This window comes from Bos javanicus, chromosome 7 (assembly GCF_032452875.1).
Source record: "Bos javanicus breed banteng chromosome 7, ARS-OSU_banteng_1.0, whole genome shotgun sequence".
NCBI classification, from domain to species: Eukaryota; Metazoa; Chordata; class Mammalia; order Artiodactyla; family Bovidae; genus Bos; species Bos javanicus.
The window spans coordinates 11150129-11170726 of NC_083874.1; the positions used below are offsets into that span (position 1 = coordinate 11150129).

The 20598-nt window shown below is 56.7% G+C and overlaps 1 protein-coding gene across 6 annotated transcripts in view; it reads left to right on the forward strand.

The window, feature by feature from the left end:
• The window catches only part of ADGRL1 (adhesion G protein-coupled receptor L1), a 49957-nt gene that overhangs the window by 14301 nt on the left and 15058 nt on the right, over nt 1–20598 (forward strand). For 3 of the 6 annotated variants that reach the window (XM_061421852.1, XM_061421857.1, XM_061421853.1), the window contains exons 2-5: nt 4011–4173; nt 8590–8803; nt 13667–13776; nt 17446–17463. In XM_061421852.1, the coding sequence (XP_061277836.1) occupies nt 4104–4173; nt 8590–8803; nt 13667–13776; nt 17446–17463 (412 nt within the window). In that variant the 5' untranslated portion in view covers nt 4011–4103. Of the gene's footprint in view, nt 1–4010; nt 4174–8589; nt 8804–13666; nt 13777–17445; nt 17464–19790; nt 19876–20598 lie in introns of those variants that run through there. The other 3 variants (XM_061421854.1, XM_061421856.1, XM_061421858.1) reach the window with 3 other exon arrangements.

Sequence of the window (20598 nt, forward strand, 5' to 3'; positions counted from 1 at the left end):
GAACTGGCTGTGGGGGTGAGGGAAGAGGGAAATCCCAGATTTTGACTCCTTGAATTCTGACCCAAGGTCCTGGGAGGATGGTGCCAGGGGGGACCATGCCCTGAAACCGGGAGTTTGGTCAGGTCTGGTCAGGGTCAAGGTGCTTTGGAGATCCAGACAGAAGTGTAGATGTGAGGACAGAAACGGGGCTGGGACTCAGAGGCGGCAGTTGTCACGGGTACAGATGGTGTCTAAAGCCATGAGGCCGGTGGAATCCCTGAGTGGGGTGTGGACAGGAAGAGGGCTGGGGTCCTGGGGTTCCGGGGAGCGGGGCCAGCCCGGAGGAGAAGATCTAGCTCCTTCATGGATGCTTCCTGGGTCCTGACCCTCCTTACTCTGGGACAGCATCCTGTGCTGGCTTACTGTGCATGTAGGCTGCGGTCCTTATGAGAACCCTGCAGAAACAAGGTGTCAAGGGAACTGGGGGTGGGGGGACCCACTCAGGGCCTTGGGGCATGAAATGACCGAGTTGGACCCCAGACCCATGTTGGCCGGCCACACCCAGAGCCTGGCATCTGGCAGCCTCTTCAGCATTAACCAGGCGCTAACCGGTTTAACTCCCTAAGGGAGCCAGAGGGAGAATGCTAACCAGCTACACTCCCTAGGGGAGAGCCAGGGAGGGGAGCATCCAGCAGCCTAGCGCCAGTTCCCCGCTCCACCTCGAGTCTGGAAAGTAGATGCGGGTGGGAATGAGGTGATGCCCCCCACCCCACCCCGCGCCAGACCATGTAAAATTGTAGAATGCTTCAGAATGAAAGGAAACCATCCAAGGCCGCATCTGGACAGGGTTGTGGGATGAGAGAGATGGTTGTGGGCTGAGGAAGTAGAGGGGAGAGTTTGCTGAAGGCTGGGAGCTGGGGAAGGTCCTGGGGGTCAGGGTGGGGGAGCTGCGCCGGGAAATTACTTTCTATTTCTCATGAGAGGAGACAGCCCTGGAGGGACGTCCTGCCCCATGAGTGAGCAGCCCAAATCTTTATTCCCTGAGAAGCTGTGCTGAGTCCCTGCCCTCAACTGGCTCATGATCTAGTGGGGAAGGCTGACAATAGACCTGCTTATACAAGAAGGTGATTTCAGGGCCTTCCCTGGTGGTCCAGTGGTTAAGACTCTGGGCTCCCAATGCAGGGGGCCCAGGTTCTATCCCTGGTGAGGGAACTAGATTCCACATGCTGAAACTAAGAGTTAGTGCAGCCAGATAAACAATTTCTTTAAAAAGGCAAAATGTTTAAAAGAAAAAAGAAGGTGATTTCAGGTGCTGTGAATTAAACATGGGGCTGGGGACTCCCCTGGCGGTTCAGTGGTTAAGACTGTGCGCTTCCACTGTTCGGTCCCTGGTCAGGGAACTAAGATCCCACAAGCTGCACAGTGTGACCAAAATAAATTAAAATAAAAACAGGGCTAAAGCATGGCGAGCGAGGATACAGGAGTGCTGGGGGTGGTCAGGGCAGGTTGCTCTGCTGGGGTGACCTTGAGGTTGAGCCCTGAGTGCTGAGAAGCTGCAGCAGGCGATGGGGGTACTGGGAGGCTGTTCAGCAGAGGGGCAGCCCAGGCAAGGGCTCAGGCTGGAAGGAAGCTGGAGCTCCTAGGACTGCGAGGAGGGTTGCATTGGAGAACGTGGTGACACCAGCCCAACCAGCAGCCTCTGGGTCCTGGTGATGAACGGAGACCCCAGGGGAGAGCAGAGGGGGAGGTTAACGCTCAAATTTACATCACTGAATGCTGGCCTTAGCACTGAGTGGAGGCAGCGAGGCTGGGAAGAGGAGGAGACCAGGACAAGCCTCTGGGGGCAGCAGGGTGGTGGCTTGGGCCTGGTGGTGGCCCTGGGGAGTGGGCAGATTGACAGGGTACTTTGGAGGGAGGCAGAGCCCATGGGACTTGCTGGAGGAGCTTATGAAGGAGAGGGGAGCAGAGAAGTTGGTAATTGAGGAGGATTTCTAGGTTCGGGTTCTGAGACTGATTCAGCGTGGAGAAGGAAATGGCAATCTACTCCAGTATTCTTGCCTGGGAAATCCCATGGACAGAGGAGCCTGGCAGGCTGAAGTTCATGGGGTCGCAAAGGAGTTGGACGTGACTGAGCAACTGAACAACAGCTGTTCAACAAACATTCAGGCCTGTTGTGGAAGCAGGACCAAAACAATGCAATGATCCCTGCCTGTGGAGGGGCACATCCGTTAAAAAAGAGAAATAGTCACATTTGAACCAAGGTTTGAAGGAGGCCAGGGAGCAGAGGAAGAGGCCATGTGAATAACTGGCAGGCAGAAGATTCACCCAGAGGAAGTGACAAGTGCCGAGGCCCTGGGGCAGGGTCTGGGCTGCTTGAAGAAGAGCAGGAGGCAAGAGTGGGGTCAGGGAGCTTACCGGGCTGGTTGATAGGCTTTCAACTGTGGGGGGAAAAACAACCAGTCGTCAGGGCTCTTTTGTGAGATTCCAAACTGTAAATAAGAGGCTTGGAAAGTATGAGCTTGTCCCTGGTGTTGAGACCATAGGACAGACGTGGGGGATGCGAGTAGAGGACAGACCAAGGGTTTGCACACTAGAAGTGAAGTGAGAGTCACTCAGTTGTGTCCCACTCTTTGCGACCCCATGGACTCTGCAGTCCATGGAATTCTCCAGGCCAGAATACTGGAGTGGGTAGTCTTTCCCTTCTCCAGCGGATCTTCCCAACCCAGGGATCAAACCTAGGTCTCCCACATTGTAGGCGGATTCTTTACCAACTGAGCTATCAGGGAATGAGAGCCAGATAAAACATGGGGTGCTGGAACTTGCCTGGTGGTCTAGTGATTAATAATCAGCCTTGCAATTCAGGGGGTGCAGATTCGATCCCTGGCCAGGGAACTAAGATCCCGCATGCCACAAAGCAACTACACCCATGCCACACAACTACTGAGCTGGTGAACCACGACTAAGAACTCAGCCAAATAAGTAAAAGAGAAACTGTTTTTTAAAAAAGAAACATGGGTGCTGACCCTCCTCAGAGAAGGTACATTTCTAGCAAGTTGCTGTCCAGGCTGGTGCCCCTGGGCCAGGGTCATACTTGAAGAACCGGGGTGTAGATGGAGCAAAAGACCAAGTGTGGAGATCTGGGTGTCCCATCTTAGGAGTATCGCAGGGGAGACAGAAGCAGTGAGAAGAGGAGAGGCTAGGAGGGAGAAAAAGTGGTCAGAACCCGGCTCTGTGCCCTCGAAGCCGCTGTGCCCGGGAAGGACAGACTGGGGAAGAGGGGGCTAGCCTGGGAGGGCATACAGCTCCCACCCCTCCTCCAGCCTCCCCAGCCCCCCCAGGGGCTGCACCCACCCCTCACCCCGCCTGCCCATCTCCAGCTCACCCTGAGGGTCCCCCCGAGAGGAAAGAGGGGACTTAGTTGTCCCTGGTCCCTGATCTGTGGCGCCAGCCAGCTGGATTCTAATTAGCTTCCAGAGCCAGAGAGACAGGAAGCCAAGGGGCTGGGGGTGGGGCCCTGGACTCCAGCCCAAGCCCGCGAGGCTGCATGCCGGGGCCAAGACGCCTGGGTCCCCCACCCTGGACGCCGTGCTGGATGAGGAAGCTGGGGTAGGGGAGACGAACTGGCAGGGTCTCAATTTCAAGAGGCTTCCAGAGGGTTCTCCTCTGGGATGGAGGGTCTGGGGCCTGCCTGGGTGCAGGTGGGCCCTTCTTAACTGATACTGCCTGAAGAATTACCCCAGCCACCTGGGGAAGGGGGCACTGGCAGACCCCAGGAGGTGCTTCTGGGAGATTCAAGGTGCCCAAATGGGTGGGTCCACCTGTTGGGGTGGGGGGGGTTGCAATGTGAGCCAGAGGCCTTGGAGGGGTCAGCCTCTGGCCCAGGGGTGCCGCTTCTGTCAGATACGGCCGGCTTGGTCCACCCCTCTCGGGGCAGCAGGCTAGAGGCCCTCGGGCACCTGCAGAAAGAGAGGGGATCTGCCCTCCTCCTCAGCCCGCCCTGCCCCCCGCCTCACTCTCCCTGTCCTCCACAGGCTGGTGGACCAGGCCGTGGTGCCCACCTGGTGATGCAGGGCGAGGCCCCCTGCACAGCCCACTGAGCGGAGAACGCACCCCTGGCCGCCGCCATGGCCCGCCTGGCCGCCGCGCTCTGGAGTCTCTGCGTCACAGCCATCCTCGTCACCTCAGCCACCCAAGGTAGGTGTTGAGGGGGCCGAGGCAGGGTAGAGGGGATGAAACCCCGAAATACCCCTGACCAGGGCTCCCCTGGTGGCTCAGCGGTAAAGAGTCTGCCTGCCAGTGCAGGAGACCTGGGTTCAATCCCCGGATTGGGAAGATTCCCCTGGAGGAGGGCATGGGAACCCACTTTTTGCCTAGAGAATCCCATAGACAGAGGAGCCTGGTAGGCTACGGTCCGGAGGGTCGCAAAAGAGTCGGACATGACTTAGTGACTCAACCACCACAACCTCCTGATCCCTTGTTAAGAGAATCAGGCCCCCACCCAGCCTAAGTCTGGCAGACCCAGAGCAGAGAAAGACTTGGTGATCAGATACCCTGATTCAAGGGGTCCCCAAATCAGCCCCTCACCCCCAACCCAGAGCTCCAGGGCTCGTCCCGCCAGGGGTCCTAGGGCCTGGGATTTGGGCTGTGGCCTCCAGGACCAGGACAGGCCTTCCTGGTGAGGCTCTTCTGTCTCCTGTGTGTGTGTCTCTCTGTGATTACATCTCCGAGGCTCTCGCTGGGAAGAAGGCTTAATTAAAGCATGCCCGCTGACGTTTATTTAAAAACAACTAATTATCCAGCTCGGCCCTATGCCGGCCCTGGATCCCGCACACGCCACAATTAGTGCCCGGAGCATACCCGCCCACCCTCGCCCGATTACTCAATTACTGTCCCTACGGTGGGCCCAGGCGGGGGCAAGGGCAGCGCGGGATGAGAAGCAGAGAGAGGAGGCCTGCCGGCCTTACCCTCGCCCTGGGGGTGCCCCCTGCCCCACTCTTCCCAGCCCTGTCTGGAGGCCGCTGGTGGTGAGCCCTGCTCACCAGCGCTCCCTCTCACAGAGAGCCTCAAAGGTGGAGGGGGCATCATTCAGCCATGCCACCAGGCCTTGGCACTGCTCCGGCCAGCTGGCACCCTCCAATCCCACAGCACCCGTGTTCTCTGCCCGTCCAGGTCCTGCCCTACAGCCCCAGTGGGGCTGGGTGGGGCTGCTTCCACCCCCAGACCCATCTGAGCCAGCCCTCCACCCCCAGCCTCCTTCCCAGACCCAGGAAGGACTAAAATTAGACGTGGGAGCAGATGGCGCTGGAGGAACACATGTAAAACTTTTCCCCAAGTGGGACTCAACTCACCCCAAAAAACCCTGAGGGCCTGGCTGCCAACCCTGTTGGGCCCCCAGCTGGCATCAGAGGGACTAGATCACAACACAGGGGATCCGTCTGTCTCTGCTGCCAACGCACACTGGGACTTTCTCTCCATCCACCAGTGACAGTCTCCATGTTGGTGGCTTGGGACCCTGCTGTGTATCCCTGCTTCCCTCAGACCCCTGGCATAGGCCTGGCTGGGACCAGTGTGCAAGAAGGTGGCTGCCCCGGCAGGCGTGGATGGTGCTGAGCCCGCTCTGTCCCACAGAGACGAGCTGCCTTAATCATCCTCCTGACAGTAGTAATCAGGGGCCTGTCTGCTCACTGCGGACCAGTTCTGCACCCCTCAGCAGAGGCCCGTGAGGTAGGCGTTGTTGGCTCCCTAGAGTAGGAAGTAAGGGCACTGGGGTGGTCAGTGACTACGTGAAGCCACCAGCCAGGGAATGGCTGCACTGGGATTTAAACCCTAACCACCGGGCTCCTGAGTCCCAGCTTGCAGTCCCTGAAAGGCACAGGAAGGGAGCTGACATGTGACAATGTAGCCCCTCCAAGAGCCAGGCACTCCCATGGCAAGTTCTTCCATTGTCATGGCAACCCTAGGAAGTTTCCCAAGTGAAAGCCAGGGCCCCCTCCCTGGGATGCCCTCGCTGTCCACAGCACCTCCTTCCAGAACATCTTCTAGCACAGAAGCCTCCCAGTACATCCCTGGGCTGTGGTTTGCCCATTTTACAGATCCAGAAACAGGCCTGGTGAGGCGCCAGCAGCAGCTATCCAGACGAGAGTGTGCATGGGAATCACGGATGGGTGTACCCATTCGGGGGCTCCTGGTTTCACCCCCGAGATTCGGGATCAGCAGGCCTGGGTCTAGGGGCACTCAGAATCTGCACTCTGAACACAGTGTGGATATGCCCAGGGCCACACTGGGAGGAACCCTGGCCCAAAGGACCCACCTGGCCTGTCAGCTGGGAAGTAGCAAAGTCAGGCTCTGTGGTTTCTTCCAGAACGTGAGGACATTCCCTAATACACCCTCCCTGCTCTGTGGGTGGGGGTGGTGCGAAGTTAGAGAAGTGCCCCAGGCCACTCTCAGCTTTGATGATTTGCCTGAAGGATTCATGAAATTCACAAGCACCATTATTGTTGTTTACTCGCTCAGTCGTGTCTGGCTCTTTGGGGACCCCATGGACTGTAGCCCACCAGACTTTGCCACTGAGCCACAAGGGAAGACCGTCCCTTGCGGTTATAGTTGATTACTGGTGGCTCAGATGGTAAAGATTCCTCCTGCCAATGCAGGAGACCCAGGTTCGATTCTGTGGTTGGGAAGATCCCCTGCAGAAGGAAATGGCAGCCCACTCCAGGATTCTTGGCTGGGAAATCCCACAAACAGGAGTTTGGCAGGCTACAGTCCATGGGGTCACAAAAGATTTAGACATGACGTAGTGACTAAACAACAACATCGTTGACTACAGTGAACTGATACAGATGAAAATCAGCCAGGAGAGGAGGGGCATGGGGCAACTTCGGGAAGGTTCTGTGCAGGTGGTTCCCTCCCAGTGCAGTCTCAGACAGCGGGAACTCTCTAGGCAATGATGAGCCACACCACGCATGTTATACTGCTAACCAGGGAAGCTCTTCTGAGCTTTGGTGTCCAGAGTCTTTACTGAGGCTCAGTCACATAGACATGGCTGGCCTCAATCTCCAGCCCCTCAAGAGGTCAGCTGATACATCACCCAAAACGCCTACCTGAAACCGCATTGTTAGTGAACTATATTTAATAGTTTGCTAGGACCGTCGTGACCAAGTGCCACAGACTGAGGGGCTGAAGCCACAGAAAGGTATTCCCTCCCAGTTCTAGAGGCCAGACGTCCAAGATCAAGGTGTCGGCAAGATTGGTTCCTTCTGAAGGCCACCGGGGAAGAGTCTATTCCAGGCCCTTCTCCTTGGCTCATAGGTGGTCATCATCTTCCTCCCTGCATCTCCACGTCATCTTCCTTCTTTGTGTGCCTCTGGGTCCAAATTTCCTCTTTTTATAAGAACACCATTCATATTGGATTTGTTGTTGTTCAGTCGTTCAGTCACATCCGACTATTTGCAACGCTATGGATTGAAGCACACCGGGCTTCCCTATCCTTCACCATCTCCCGGAGTTTGCTCAAACTCATGTCCATCGAGTTGGTGATGCCATCCAACCATGGCATCCTCTGTCAACCCCTTCTCCTCCTGCCTTCAATCTTTCCCAGTGTCAGGGTCTTTTCCAGTGAGTCAGTTCTTCGCATCAGGTGGCCAAAGTATTGGAGCTGCAGCTTCAACCTCAGTCCTTCCAATGAGCATTCAGGGTTGATTTCCTTTAGGATTGACTGGTTTGATCTCCTTGCTGTCCCAGGAACTCACAAGAGTCTTCTCCAACACCAGTTTGAAAGCTTCAATTCCTCGGCACTCATATTGGATTAGGGCCCACCTTAGTGGCCTCATTTTAACTTGAGTACCTCGGTAAAGATGCTATCTCTAAATCTGCTCGTATTCTAAGGCAGGGGTCCCTTTCCTGGGCTGCAGACCAGTAGTGATCCATGGTCTATTCGGAATCAGGCTGCAGAGCAGGAGGTGAGTGGTGGGCCAGCAAATGAAGCTTTATCTGTATTTACAGCTGCTCTGCATCATTTGCATTACCGCCTGAGCTCCACCTCCTATCAGATCAGCGGTGGCATTAATATTCTCATAGGAGCGTGAACGCTACTGTGAACTGTGCATTCAAGGGGTCTAGATTGCGTGCTGCTTATGAGAAACATCCGAAAACAATCGTCCCCATACCCCGTCCATGGAAAAAATTGTCTTCCATGAAACCAGTCCCTGGTACCAAAAAGGTTGGGGACCGCTGTTCTAAGATACTGGGGCTTAGGGCTTGATTTCAGCATCTGAATTGGTGGAGGGGGGAAGACCTGATTTAACCCATTAACAGTTCACACAGGCTATCCTGGCATGGCTCCAGGCCCCCAAGTAAAGACACTCTTCTCACAAAGGACACTAGAAGGGCTCATAGGACACGTCCCAGGAGCCAGACTCTTCTTGGGCTGGGCTAATGGCCTTACTACACAAGTGGGCACACCGAGAAGCCCATTTCACAGATGAGTAAACTGAGGTTCATACAGCCTGCAGGCCGATACAGTCAAGCTGGAGGTGGAGCCTCTTCAGTGGGGTTCTGTCCCATCCCTCCTGGGCCTGGTGGTGACCGACTCCCTCCCTCTTCTCCCTGCAGGCCTGAGCCGGGCTGGGCTCCCATTTGGGCTGATGCGCCGGGAGCTGGCATGTGAAGGCTACCCCATCGAGCTGCGGTGCCCAGGCAGCGACGTCATCATGGTGGAGAATGCCAACTATGGGCGCACAGATGACAAGATCTGCGACGCCGACCCTTTCCAGATGGAGAACGTGCAGTGCTACCTGCCAGATGCCTTCAAGATCATGTCCCAGAGGTGAGGGGCTCCAGGAGGAAGGGGTGACAGCAGTCCCGAGGGGCCCCAAATAAGGTGCCTGTCCTCTGCGCGCCCCATGGCCAGCACACCCTGTTCCCCTTCACCCTTCCTTGTGGGCATTCGACACATATTTCCTGAGCAGCTACTAGGGGCTAGGTGCCACGCAAACAGCCAGTAAGACCCAGCCCACCCCCTGCCAGCCTGTCACCTCCCCAAGCCGTACCCTTCGCCAAAAGCCCGTTGCCTCCAGACGCTCATCCTAAGATTAGCGGGGGCTTGCAGGGTACGGGCCAGGGCAGGACAGGGGGCTGTGTCAGAGGAGCTGAGGGACAGCCCAGAGGGCTTCCCTGAGGAGGTGACATTAAACATGGACGGCAGAAGGTTATGTGCTTGTGTCAGAGAGAGGTGTGTGAGAATGTGAGGGAGTGAGTGAGTGTGAAGACTGTTCCTTTCTGTAAGTGTGTGTTTGAGTGGGGGGTGGGAGGTGTACAAAGCTACACACTCAAGCCAGACCACCTACAGCTCGTCAGCCCTTCCTTCAGATTTTACCCAGATTTAGGACTTCCCTGGTGGTCCAGTGGTTAAGAGTCCGCCTGCCAGTGCAGGGGACATGGGTTCAATCCCTGGTCCGGGAAGATCCTACATGCCACAGGGCAACTGATGCTGTGTGCCACAACTGCTGAGCCCATGTGCCACAACTGCTGAACCCATGTGCCACAACTACTGAAGCCCGTGCACCTAGAGCCTGTGCTCTGGAACAAGAGAAGCCACTGCAATGAGAAGCCCGAGCCCCACAGCTAGAGAGTAGCACCCGTCGCCGCAACTAGAGAAAGCTAGCACACAGCAGTGAAGACCCAGTGCAGCCAGATTAAAAAAAAAAAATTTTTTTTAACCCAGATTGATTGCTGCTGTTTCCACGCCAAACCCCCCACGGCTGCTTACAGCATGCTCTGCCCCCTCTCCTTGCCTTCTCTTGCCTGCCTGCTATAGTCTGTTCCCGCCATAGCAGCCAGAGCGCTTGTGAGCACTTGAGTCAGGTTCTGCCCTCCTATCAGATCCCTCCTTGGTGCCCACCTCACTCAGAGCAAAAGGCCTAAGTCCTCCTCAGGTCCACAAGGCCCTGGACACTCTGCAGCGTCCTCTCTAGTCCTCACCTTCTCCATGCTCCTCCTCACTGGATTTCAGTTACCTGGCCACTCCTTAGACTCATCACCCACCTTCTGCTAGGGGCTCCCTCAGGACCTTTGTGCTGGCTGTTCCCCCTGTCTGGAATCCTCTTCCCCGAAACCCGCGTGACTCCTCCCTCCCCTTACTTAGGTTCTTTCATTTGAATTATGGTTTTTTGCTGCACCCCGCTACTAGCACGTGGGATCTTATTTCCTTGACCAGGAATTGAACCCACGCCCCCCGCACTGCATTAAAAGCACAGAGTCTTAACCACTGGACTGCCAGAGAAGTCCCCCATTCAGGGATTTTTTTTTTTTGCCTGACTAGCCTCTTAATGAGGTCTACCTGACCACACTCTAAAATCACAGTGCCCCCGCCCCACTTTCCAGCCCCTTCTCTGTCTCTCTCTCTCCTAGTCTTGACTTCTGCCCACAGTTCATTGGCTGTATTGCCTCTTTATCATGTCTCTTTTACGTCTTCCCTCCCTGGGCTGTCAGCCCCACAGAGTGCTGTCTGTCTCCACCATGTCCGCAGCCAGCTACCCCACAGGCGCTCACTGAATTTTTGCCAAATGCCTGAGAGAGAGCAGGGTTCACTCCAGGACCCTGAGCAGAAAACTGGAAAAGGGGAGGCCTGGGGCCAGCTCCACAGCTCCTCGGGGATTCTAGAATCCCTCACTGGATGGGGCTTCCAGAAGCCTTCTGAGAGCTTGGGGCAGGGAATGGGCATGGTCAAGTGGCTCAGGTAGGTGGGGCGGGCTGGAACCACATCACCCTCTCACTTCCACCATTTCTTTCTCAAACATCTACTCTCAGGACTTCCCTGGTGGTCCAGTGGTTAAGGCTCTGAGCTTCCACTGCAGTGGGCATGGGTTTGATCCCTAGTCAGGGGCTTCCCAGGTGGTGCTAGTGGTAAAGAACCCACCAGCCAATGCAGGAGACATAAGAGACATGGGTTCGATCCCTGGGTTGGGAAGATCCCCTGGAGGAGGGCACGGCAACCCACTCCAGTATTCTTTGGGGACTTCCCTGGTAGCTCAGACGTTAAAGAATCTGCCTGCAATGCAGGAGACCTGGGTTCAGTCTCTGGGTCGGGAAGATCCCTGGAGAGGGGAATGGCAACCCACTCCAGTATTATTGCCTGGAGAATCCCCATGGACAGAGGAGCTTGGTGGGTTATAGTCCATAGGGTCACATAGAGTAAGACACAACCGAAGCAACTTAGCACAGAGAAATAAGGTCCAGCGGTGTGGCAAAACACACAGAAAACAAAAAACTATTTCCCTGAAGCAATCTTCTCCCTCTTCCCTAATTTCCATCTCCCAACACCCCTGCATGGACCATCCCAGTCCAGCCTCCCTTTTCTCCTACCCACTGCCTCTCCAGATCCTCCCTGCCCACTTTACTCGGACCAGCCTCAGGGTCTATGGTGGTTTTCGCCATCTCCCCAAGTTGCTTGCACAGAAACTCGCCTAGTTTCCGACGCCCATGGGGTCTCAATTCTGGGGCAGAGGGGTGGGGGACACAGTAGTTTGGTCACTGGGGCCAAGCGAACATGATGAGGCCACTGCCCCCACTGTCGTCACATGTGGAGACTCTACGTTAGTTCAGGGTCCAGCTCTGTGACTCTGACAGAGACACCCTAGGGTAAGTACAGTGGCCTAAACAGGATCGGCTTCCTAGGTGAGGCTAGTGGTAATGAACCTGCCTGCCAATGCAGATGTAAGAGACACAGGGTCTGTCCCTGGGTTGGGAAAATCCCCTGGAGGAGGGCATGGCTACCCACTCCCGTATTCTTGCCTGGAGAGTCCCATGGACAGGGGAGCCTGGTGGGTTACAGTCCATAGGATTGTAAACAGTCGAACACAACTAAAGGGACTTAGCTCACAAACAGGATCAGAACTGAAAAGACCCTCAGCACCTGCTTGTATCTGAGTACTGAAACCCCGCCCCCTACTTCCACCCCGGGGCCACTCCCTTAAAGGCTACATCATACCCACTCTCACCTTCTGGGTTAGAACTCAAGTCACAGGCACTTCCCAGCAGGGGAGGCTGGACATGTGGTTTTTCCAGGAAGGCCAGCATTTCTGTGTTTTTCTTTTTGTTTTCATAGAGGCGAAATCCACATAACAAAAGATGCACCATTTTAAAGTGAACAGTTCAGTGGCATTAATTACATTCACGATATTGTGCAATCTCTGCCTCTGTCAAGTTCCAGAACATTTTCATCACCTCAAAAGGAAACTCCATCACCCTGAGCAGTCACTCCCCACCCCCCTCCCCTCCCCTGAGTCCCTGGCAACCACTAATCTACTTTCTGTCTCTGGATTTGCCTGTTTTGGACATTTCATATAAATAGAACTGTGAAACACGTGGCCTCAGGCTGGCTTCTCTCACTGAGCATGATGTTTTCAGGGCTCATCCATGGTGTAGTATTAGCGCTTCCTTCCTTTTTATGGCCGAATAATGCTCCACTGTGTGGGTAAGCTGTGCTCCATTTATCCACTCATTCGCCCGTGGGTTGTCTCTACCTTTTGGTGATTGTGTGAATGATGCTGCTGTGAACATTCATATACAAGCAGTTGTACACAAATACACCTTCAGTGTTGCAGGAGATGAACGGACCTGCTTTCAGTTCTTTGGGTCATAGGTAACAAAGTCTCTGTTTAACCATCTGAGCTCAGTGTTATATATATTTTTAAATTTATATATTTTTAATTGAAGGATAACTGCTTTACAATATTGTGTTGGTTCTGCCATACATTGACATGCATCAGCCATACGTATACATATGTCCTCTCCCTCTTGAACCTCCCTCCCACCTCCCATCAGTGTTATATTTTTGAAAAGGGGAGGTGAGGAGTGTGGGTATGAGCAGATGCTCATGAGTTAAGCACTCATTGGTTAAGAGCAGGATTGAAGTGAAGACGCAGGAGCCCCCTCTGCCTCATACCTGTCAGGAAGCCCCCCCACAACCAAACCACTTCTTTCACACCTACAGTCAAGGTGCTGTCCTGCGCAGCCAAGACTCAGCTGCTCCAGGAAACAGAGACCTTGACCGTGGGTATAGACAGCAGAGAAGAAACATCTTTTTGTTGTTGCTAAGTAGACTTCCCATCGCGTGGTAGCCAGACTCCTGAGAAGTTGACAGGGACTTGGGGGAGTTCCGCATGGGGAACCGAGGATGGTTTCAGCATGAAGGGACGACTCTGCCCCTCTCTGGCTGCAGAGCCTTGCGGCAGCTCTGTCCAAAAGGTGGGACGTGTCAAGACGTGGTATGAGGTGGCAAGCACTGAGCATTTCATCAGTGTTCACAAAGATACCACCTTGTATGTATGGCTTCACATCTTATTGAACAAAGGACAGGTTTTATGGTCAATTTATGGGAAAAAAAAGAGACATAATGGCACAGGTGACACTCAGGAGGAAAGTGATGAAGGGTGACTGGAAAAACATTTTATGGAGTGACCCTCTGGCATAGCCTTGAGCTTCCTGCTGTGCCAGGCCTGAGAATAGAAGACTCCTATCTGGAAGGAGAGAGCAGACAGGAGGCAGAAAACAACATCCACATACGGCCCCTGGCATGGTCACCGTGGTTCCTTCCCCAAGTGGAGATGTCCCTTCCTCTCCTGAGCCTGGGCCTCCCCCGCCCAGTTCCAGGCTCGTCTTTTCCCAACCCCCCATCTCTCCTCCACAGGTGTAACAACCGCACCCAGTGTGTGGTGGTCGCTGGCTCCGACGCCTTTCCGGACCCCTGCCCTGGGACCTACAAGTACCTGGAGGTGCAGTACGACTGTGTCCCCTACAGTGAGTCATCTTGTTCCTCACGCGACATGGGCCCTTCCCCCTCCCAGAAGCAAGTGAGGAGGAGACACCTTGAACACACACACACACACACATACACACAAGGCCCAGCTGGGCCAGGAACACAGGGATGGCTGGACCCGCTCCCCCCCTCACAGATTCTCTTTGCTCTGACTCCCTTGTCCACACTGCTGTCTGCCCCACCCCCACCCCCACCCTTGACTCTGTCCCCATCCACTGGGCACCTTCTCCAGCTCCTGTTACTCTGACCTGCTCACCCTGCTTCTTCACCTGCCCTTGGCTTATTTATACACTTCAAGGCCGCACCCAAATACTCCACTTGGCACACTTATTATCTCTCCTCTCCCCGGACCTTGACCTCACTGCCGTCTAATTCCTCCTCCCCTGCTCTTCCCACATCCCTTCCCTTCCTGACCACCTCTTACACACATGCTCTTCCCTCTAACCCCACTTCCTCTCAGCTCCCTCTCCTTTCTCTTATCCTTCTCACTCCTCACAGGCCCCCACTCTTGCCCCTTCCCAATCCTGGAAGCTACCCATAGAAAAGCAGGTCATCCTCTGAGGCCTGGCAGCAGATCTCATGTGAAGGGCTAGGGGCAGCTTCCACAGATTCTTAACTCTTGGTTGGTTTGCCTGTTAGCATGCCAGTACTTCCTTTCTGCACAGGAAGTGCTGCCATGTTGGACTGAGGGTGGTACCCAGGCATCCTGAGGAAGGTGATCTGGGGAGCCAGGGGCCTTCCATTCTTGCACCCAACTAAAGGAAGCAAACCATCAACAGGGTCTCTCCTCCTCAGCACCCCACCCTTAACATGGCCCTTCTTTCCAGCCCTCATGCTCCCCCAACCCTTCCTCATCATCCATTCCCTCCTCTCCACCCCCAGCTTCATGTAGCCAACCTGGAGGTAGGGCCCTCTGGGCAGAGGGGGGAGGAGGCAGGGCCACCAGGGTGTCTTGAGTGTGGGGGGCAGGGGCGGGGGAGCAGGAGGCCCTGTGACTCTCTCTCCTCTCCCCTCCCACCCCAGCCTTCCCCCCAACCTTTGATTTCTCCTCGCAGGTGACCGCAGATGTGCTGGGGGAGATAAGAGCCTCATGTGCTTCCATAGCTTTCTTCTTTTACTCCTTACCCTTTCCTTTCAGCGACCGAGGCCTCCAGTCACCGCCTGAGGGGGACGCCCATCTGATCCTTGAAGCCTCCCCACAGCACTGGGGACACTGCCCACCCCCTGTGGGCTGGGGCAGCAGGGGAAGGGGGACAGGAGTTGGGGAGCACAGCACAGTGGAAAAATCTAGACTGGGTTCGAGGTTCAGCCCCGGCCCTTGGGTTTTCTGGCTCGGAAACTGGAGCAAATGACTTAAATTTCTCTGGGCCGCTGCAGAAGAAGGCAAGAGTCTGGGAGGTCATGTGTGCAAGGCGCCCAGCCCAGGGCCCGCCACAGAGCCCAGTCGTGGTGGCAAAGTGCTGGATGTAAACTCCCCCCACAGGGCAGAGACCTCATCTTCAACCCCCTCCCCAGCGCCCAGACCCAAGCCTGGTTCGGGATGTGCTCAGTAATGGTTTGGGTGCCCTTTCAATCCAGCTGAGCCTACACCTCCCTCTGTGATGCTGGGAGGGGATCAAACACCTCTGAGATGCTGCCGGGACTCCGGAGAACGTGGGTAAAGAGCTCTCTGTGCACCCCCAGCGGGAGATGTGAAGGAAACTGCACCCGTTCTGTTTACTTCACTTCATTGAAGTCGTGTTGCTTCACTTCATTGAACCTGTTTCCTCATTTATAGACAGGATTCTCGAAATGCTGCCAGAGGGGTGCTTAGCTCGCTTCCTGGCGCCTAATAAGCGCTGAGCACTTAGTAGTCGTTGCTTTTCTTTTGACCACTCACCATGACTTTTACCAATTATTATTGCTATTGGTAATCAAAAATAAAACTAACACCAGCTGACAAGCCCAGTTTCTCCTGAGACCAGGCAGATAAAAAGCAGGGGGGAAAAAATCTCTTGGTCCAAGTGGTGTGCAAAAGCAAGTGGGAAAAAAAAAACAAAAACAAATGAGTGGATACTATGCAGGTACAGAAGTAGGGAAGAGGTGTAGAGACTTCCTAGAGCTGAACCTCCGAGTGTGGGTGGGAGGGCATGACCCACAGAGACCAGGAGGGCTCAGGGAATGGGCAGCCCCCAGTCTGATGGGAGAGAGCTACCTTGAGCCCTGGGAGAGGCAGTGGCACACGCGCTTGGGTGCACATGCACACACACACATTCTCACACTCACTGACACGGAGGATGTATCTGGGTGGCTGGGCTAACTCTGGTCCCAGAAGAAGAGGGCTGGCATTCCAAGGGTGATGGAAGCCAGGCCACCAAACAGGGAGGCCTGGCACTCACTTAGCCCCAGACTCTGAGCACCTCCTGTGTACCAGGCTCTGGGAGAGGCGCTGGGAAGGGAGTCAGACACTGCCCCTCCCGGCAGACAGGTGGCAGGAGAGCGAGGCCCAGGTCAGAGGTTCCTAAGGGGCCAGGGGGCCCAGAGCCTGGAGGGGGCACAGCCTGGGCAGCCCCTCTTGCCATGGGCTTCAGAGGCTGGGGTGACCCCAGTGCTGGTCAGGGGTGGGTGCGGGGCTACCATGGGAATGGAGCAGTGGGTGTGTGGGGCACCCCCCACCTCCCCTGGCACACGGACCTGACAGGCCCGACTAACGCTGGATTTGCCTTGCAGCTGAGCACAGTTTAACCCGTGCCCCCTTCCTCCCCAGGTGCTGCCCGCCTGCCCATCCCAGCTGTGGGCTGGGGAGCTCCCAGCTCCTGGGCCCCCAGGGGGGGAGCTGGGCAGAGAGACTGAGTGAGCCTCGGGCTTGCCCCCGGGGGAGCGGGGGAGCGTGTCTGTGGCCCCTCCTGCTGTCCTGCCCGTCTGTGATGTCGCCCCCAGCCCAGCCTCTTCCCTCTCTGCCTCGTCTCCCCGATGGGGCTCTTGGAGGCCCCGGGCTCCGCCTGTCTGCCTCTCCATCGTTCTGTGTCCGACCTGCCACCCTCTCTCTGTGTTGGCTTCCGGGTGGGGGTGGGGTTCCGAGGGTTTGGGGAAACGCAGCTGGACTCTTTTTAAGGCCAGCACAGAAGGGGAGGGCATCCTGCGTGTCTTCTCTGTGGTGCTCCCAGGCTGAGGGTGGCACTGAATCCCCTCCTGGGCCCCCGGTTCTAGCACAAGGGCAGCAGGCAGGGCTGGAGGGGACCAAGGGGTTCCTCCACCCCCCACCATCCCTTCCTGGTGGCCCCTGGAGCGGAGCTGCCTCCCGGCTGGGGCTCCCCCTCCCCAGCCTTGCTGCACTGGGGGTGCCCCCTCCGGGCTGAGGGCTCTGTCCGTCTGCCTACCTGTATGCCCCCTCTCCCTGCCCCCAACCCGTGTCTCTCTCGGTCTCTGTCCTCCCGTGTGTCTCCCTCCTCCCTGTGACTGTCTTCCCGACATCCTCCCTAGGAGGAAAGGACATGGGGGCGGGGGCTGCTCTACCTTCGGGGTTGGGGAACCAGGAGTGAGGAAAAGAAAGGAAAAGGGGGCGTGTTGCCAGAAAAGAAACGAAAGCAATTTAATCTTTTTTTTTTCTCTTTTTTTCTTGCACATTTTTTTTTTCAATTTGTTTTCTCTCTCTCTTCCGATGCTTAAAGTAGAAGTGGAGCAGAAAGGTAAACGCACTGTTACCAATGCTAACCCCTAACTCAGACTTTGTTTTACCTGTACCACACTTATGTGACCTGCCCTCCCCTCCGGCCCCTTCTTCTACCCCCCCACCCCCCAACTTGGTCCAGTCGCTCCCCACCCCACCCCGGTGTCCCCCCACTGGTGGGGCCAGCCCTGGTGCGACCAGGCAACTCCACCCTCCAGACACCCAAGGGAGCTTCTCTGAGCTCGGGCAGGACCTTCTGCTCTCTCTACCTCTGTTTCTCTCTCCTCTCACTCTGTCTGTCTCTCCCTGTCCCTCCTTTCTAGTCCCTGGCCCCTGCAGGGGTGGGGGGGGAACCTGACCTTCTCTCATACTTCTTTTGCCTCCTTCAGGAGAAGTCTATAAGCATCCAGGGTGGGTGGGGAGAGAGGGACCCTCTTCCCTGGCTCCCGACTGGGGGCGGAGGGCACCGGGGAGCCGGCTGTCTTCTCTTTTCTTCCTGCCCCAACTTTTGTGTCTGGTTCAGGGGAGGCGGGAGGGAGGGCACACCTTTGTTTTCCTTTTGGGGAGCAGATTACCTCCTCCTTCTCCTCCTCCTCTCTCTCTATTTCTCTCTCTCTCTCTCTCTCTCTCTGGCTCCTGGTGGTTTAAGTTCCTTCTGATTTGGCGTTTCCAAGGCCCAGAGCTGTTTCGGAGCACGGAGCACCAGTTTTCCCCACCCCCACCCCATCCTCCACCAGCGGGGGGTGGTGGGGGGCAGCCCCTGGGGAGAGGGGTGTGAGTGAGTTGCCCCCAGCCCGGGGAGGGCGCCTGCCAGATCACTGGGGGGCCCGAGGGGGCGGGGGTGGGCCTCACGGTTGGGGGAGCGAGGGGCGGGGGAGCGTTTGTTTTTTTTTTTTTTTTTTGGTTCTGAAATACTTGCGAAGCTGCAGTCAGGGTTTCTTCTGGGCTGTTGTGGTTAGAGGACCAGAGAGAGGGGGGCGGGGGAGGCACAGGCTGGGTCTGGGGGCTTCCGTGAGCACCGTAATTTCCACGGCGGTAGGGAGGGTGGCTGGGCTGGACTTGGCTGTCATGGAGGGCCACCGCCTCCCCTGGAAGTCATGGGAAATGGACAGCACTGAGGCGGGGATGGGAGAGATGACCTTTTGGGATCACGTTGGCCTTGAAATTACGGTGGTCAGTGGAGCGTCCCCTTTGAGGGAGGCAGGGCGGGGTCCCTCCGAGCTGCTCCCCTCCCCCTTGTCCCTCCCCCCATCTCATAGAGGCCTGGGCCACCAGCCCACCGCCCTGCCCCTCACTGCACCCCACCACCCTCTCCCTCTCTCTTTCCTGGAGTCTCTCCGCCCAGCACCAGACACTCTTCTTGCAGGCCCGGTGGTGGTCGGACACGCAGCCTGGGATCTTTTCTCTTCAAGGGACGGGTGGGAGGAGGCTGAAGGGCAGAGAAGGCTTTGGGAGCTTGGCGCTGGGGCAGGGTCCTTGCTGGCAAAGGCCCCGAGCAGGCCCTTCCTCATCTTCTCCCCCTTCCCCCAGGGTAACCTCTAACCACGTTTTCCTTCTCCATGCCCTGCCCACCAGGCCGGGCTCTGAGACCTCCCACTGCCCACCACCCCCCCCTGCCCACCACCCCCCCCCCACACACACATACAAACACATCTGTCAGGCGTCACAAAGCTGGCTGGGGGGCCTGGCTTGGGGAGAGGGAAGACCCAGGCACAGGAGAAAAGGGCAGAGGCCAGTGGGCTGGACAGAAGGTGCAGGCTAACCCCTCAGGGCACTGGGAACACAGCACTGGAGCCCCAGGCTTCCCTCCCCCTCCTAAAGCAGGGCATGCACCTGGCTGCTTTGTGACCCAAGACCCCTGGATCAGAAAGTCCCTGACACTGTGGCGGGCGGGCTGGAATCCCCAGCCACCCACCTAACCCTGCTGAAGAATGGGGCTGGAATTGGAATGAGGAATGGTTCCTGGCCAAGGCCCTCTAGCCACTGGGGCCACGCCCCTCCCCAAGCCAGCACCAAGTCCCAGCCCTCTCTTGTCCCCTCGGGCCGGCTGCTTTGGTGACAGGCCAAGCAGGAGCAGAGAATTCACTACAAACTCTCACCCCGGCCGGTCCTCAGGTTCTGCTAGTCGGGCGGCGCCGAGAGGGAGGCCCCCAGCCATCCTGGTTGGAGGGACCTCGCCACTGTGGGAGAAGGAGGGGAGCCTGGCCACACTGTTTGTGCAAGCCCAGACTCCCACCGGGCCAGTAGGGGGAGTCCAGGAGTCGGTGGCGCTGGGTCGTGACTGGGCAAGGGTGGGCAGGCCGTTGGTGGCCAACGAGATGCAGTTGAGGTTTTCCTCCTTTTCAGGGAATGGGGGGGTGGGGCGGGGCCCCCCACCTTTCTGACATCAGCGCTGCCTTGGTCCCTCCTCCCGAGCCGGGGATGGTTGCAGGTAAATCGGGTCGGGGAAGGGGAGGTGGGGGGCCTGTCGGGGGCGGGCTGGGTCTTTATCCTAGCACCTGGTTCCCTCCCTGGCCCCCTCTGAGCTGGACCTGGGACTGCCCCCCCAAGGGACCCTCAGTCGGGCCTGGGCCTTGGAGTGAATTCTCTGCTCACCCCCCTCTCTCCTCGCCAGCACTAACTCTTTCTTCCCAGGTGCTCTCCGGCGTGCCTCCCTTGGAGCCAGGACCTCGCCGAGCGCCCCCACACCACCACTTGTCTCTCTTCCCTCCACACAGCTCTCCTCCCCCCTACCCAACTCTCCCGGGAGTCCCCTCCCTCTCTGCCCTCGCCCCACCACCCCTGTGCACCAGTATCAGTGTCTGCTGCTCGATAAACCCCATGAGAGACCCTGCCGGCTGGGGGCAGGTCTGGGCACCCCTCAGGAGGGGCTGGACTTTTCAGAAAACTCTTCCCCAGCTCCTGATTTCCTGGGTGCTGGGTGGGGGGTTGTCACAGGCTGCGTCAGGAACCTTGGGTGCCTCTCTCACCCTGGAATAGGAGTGCGCTCCTGACACCCACCCACAGTGGGTACGGAAATATTACTCTACCTTGCAGTTTTTGCAGGAGGAAGAAAATGGAGTTTTTTAAAAAAACGTATATATATATATATCTGTGTCCTGGTGTGGTTGGTGAAAGATGGGACCCTTGACCCTAGCTCTTCCATAGGGGCGCA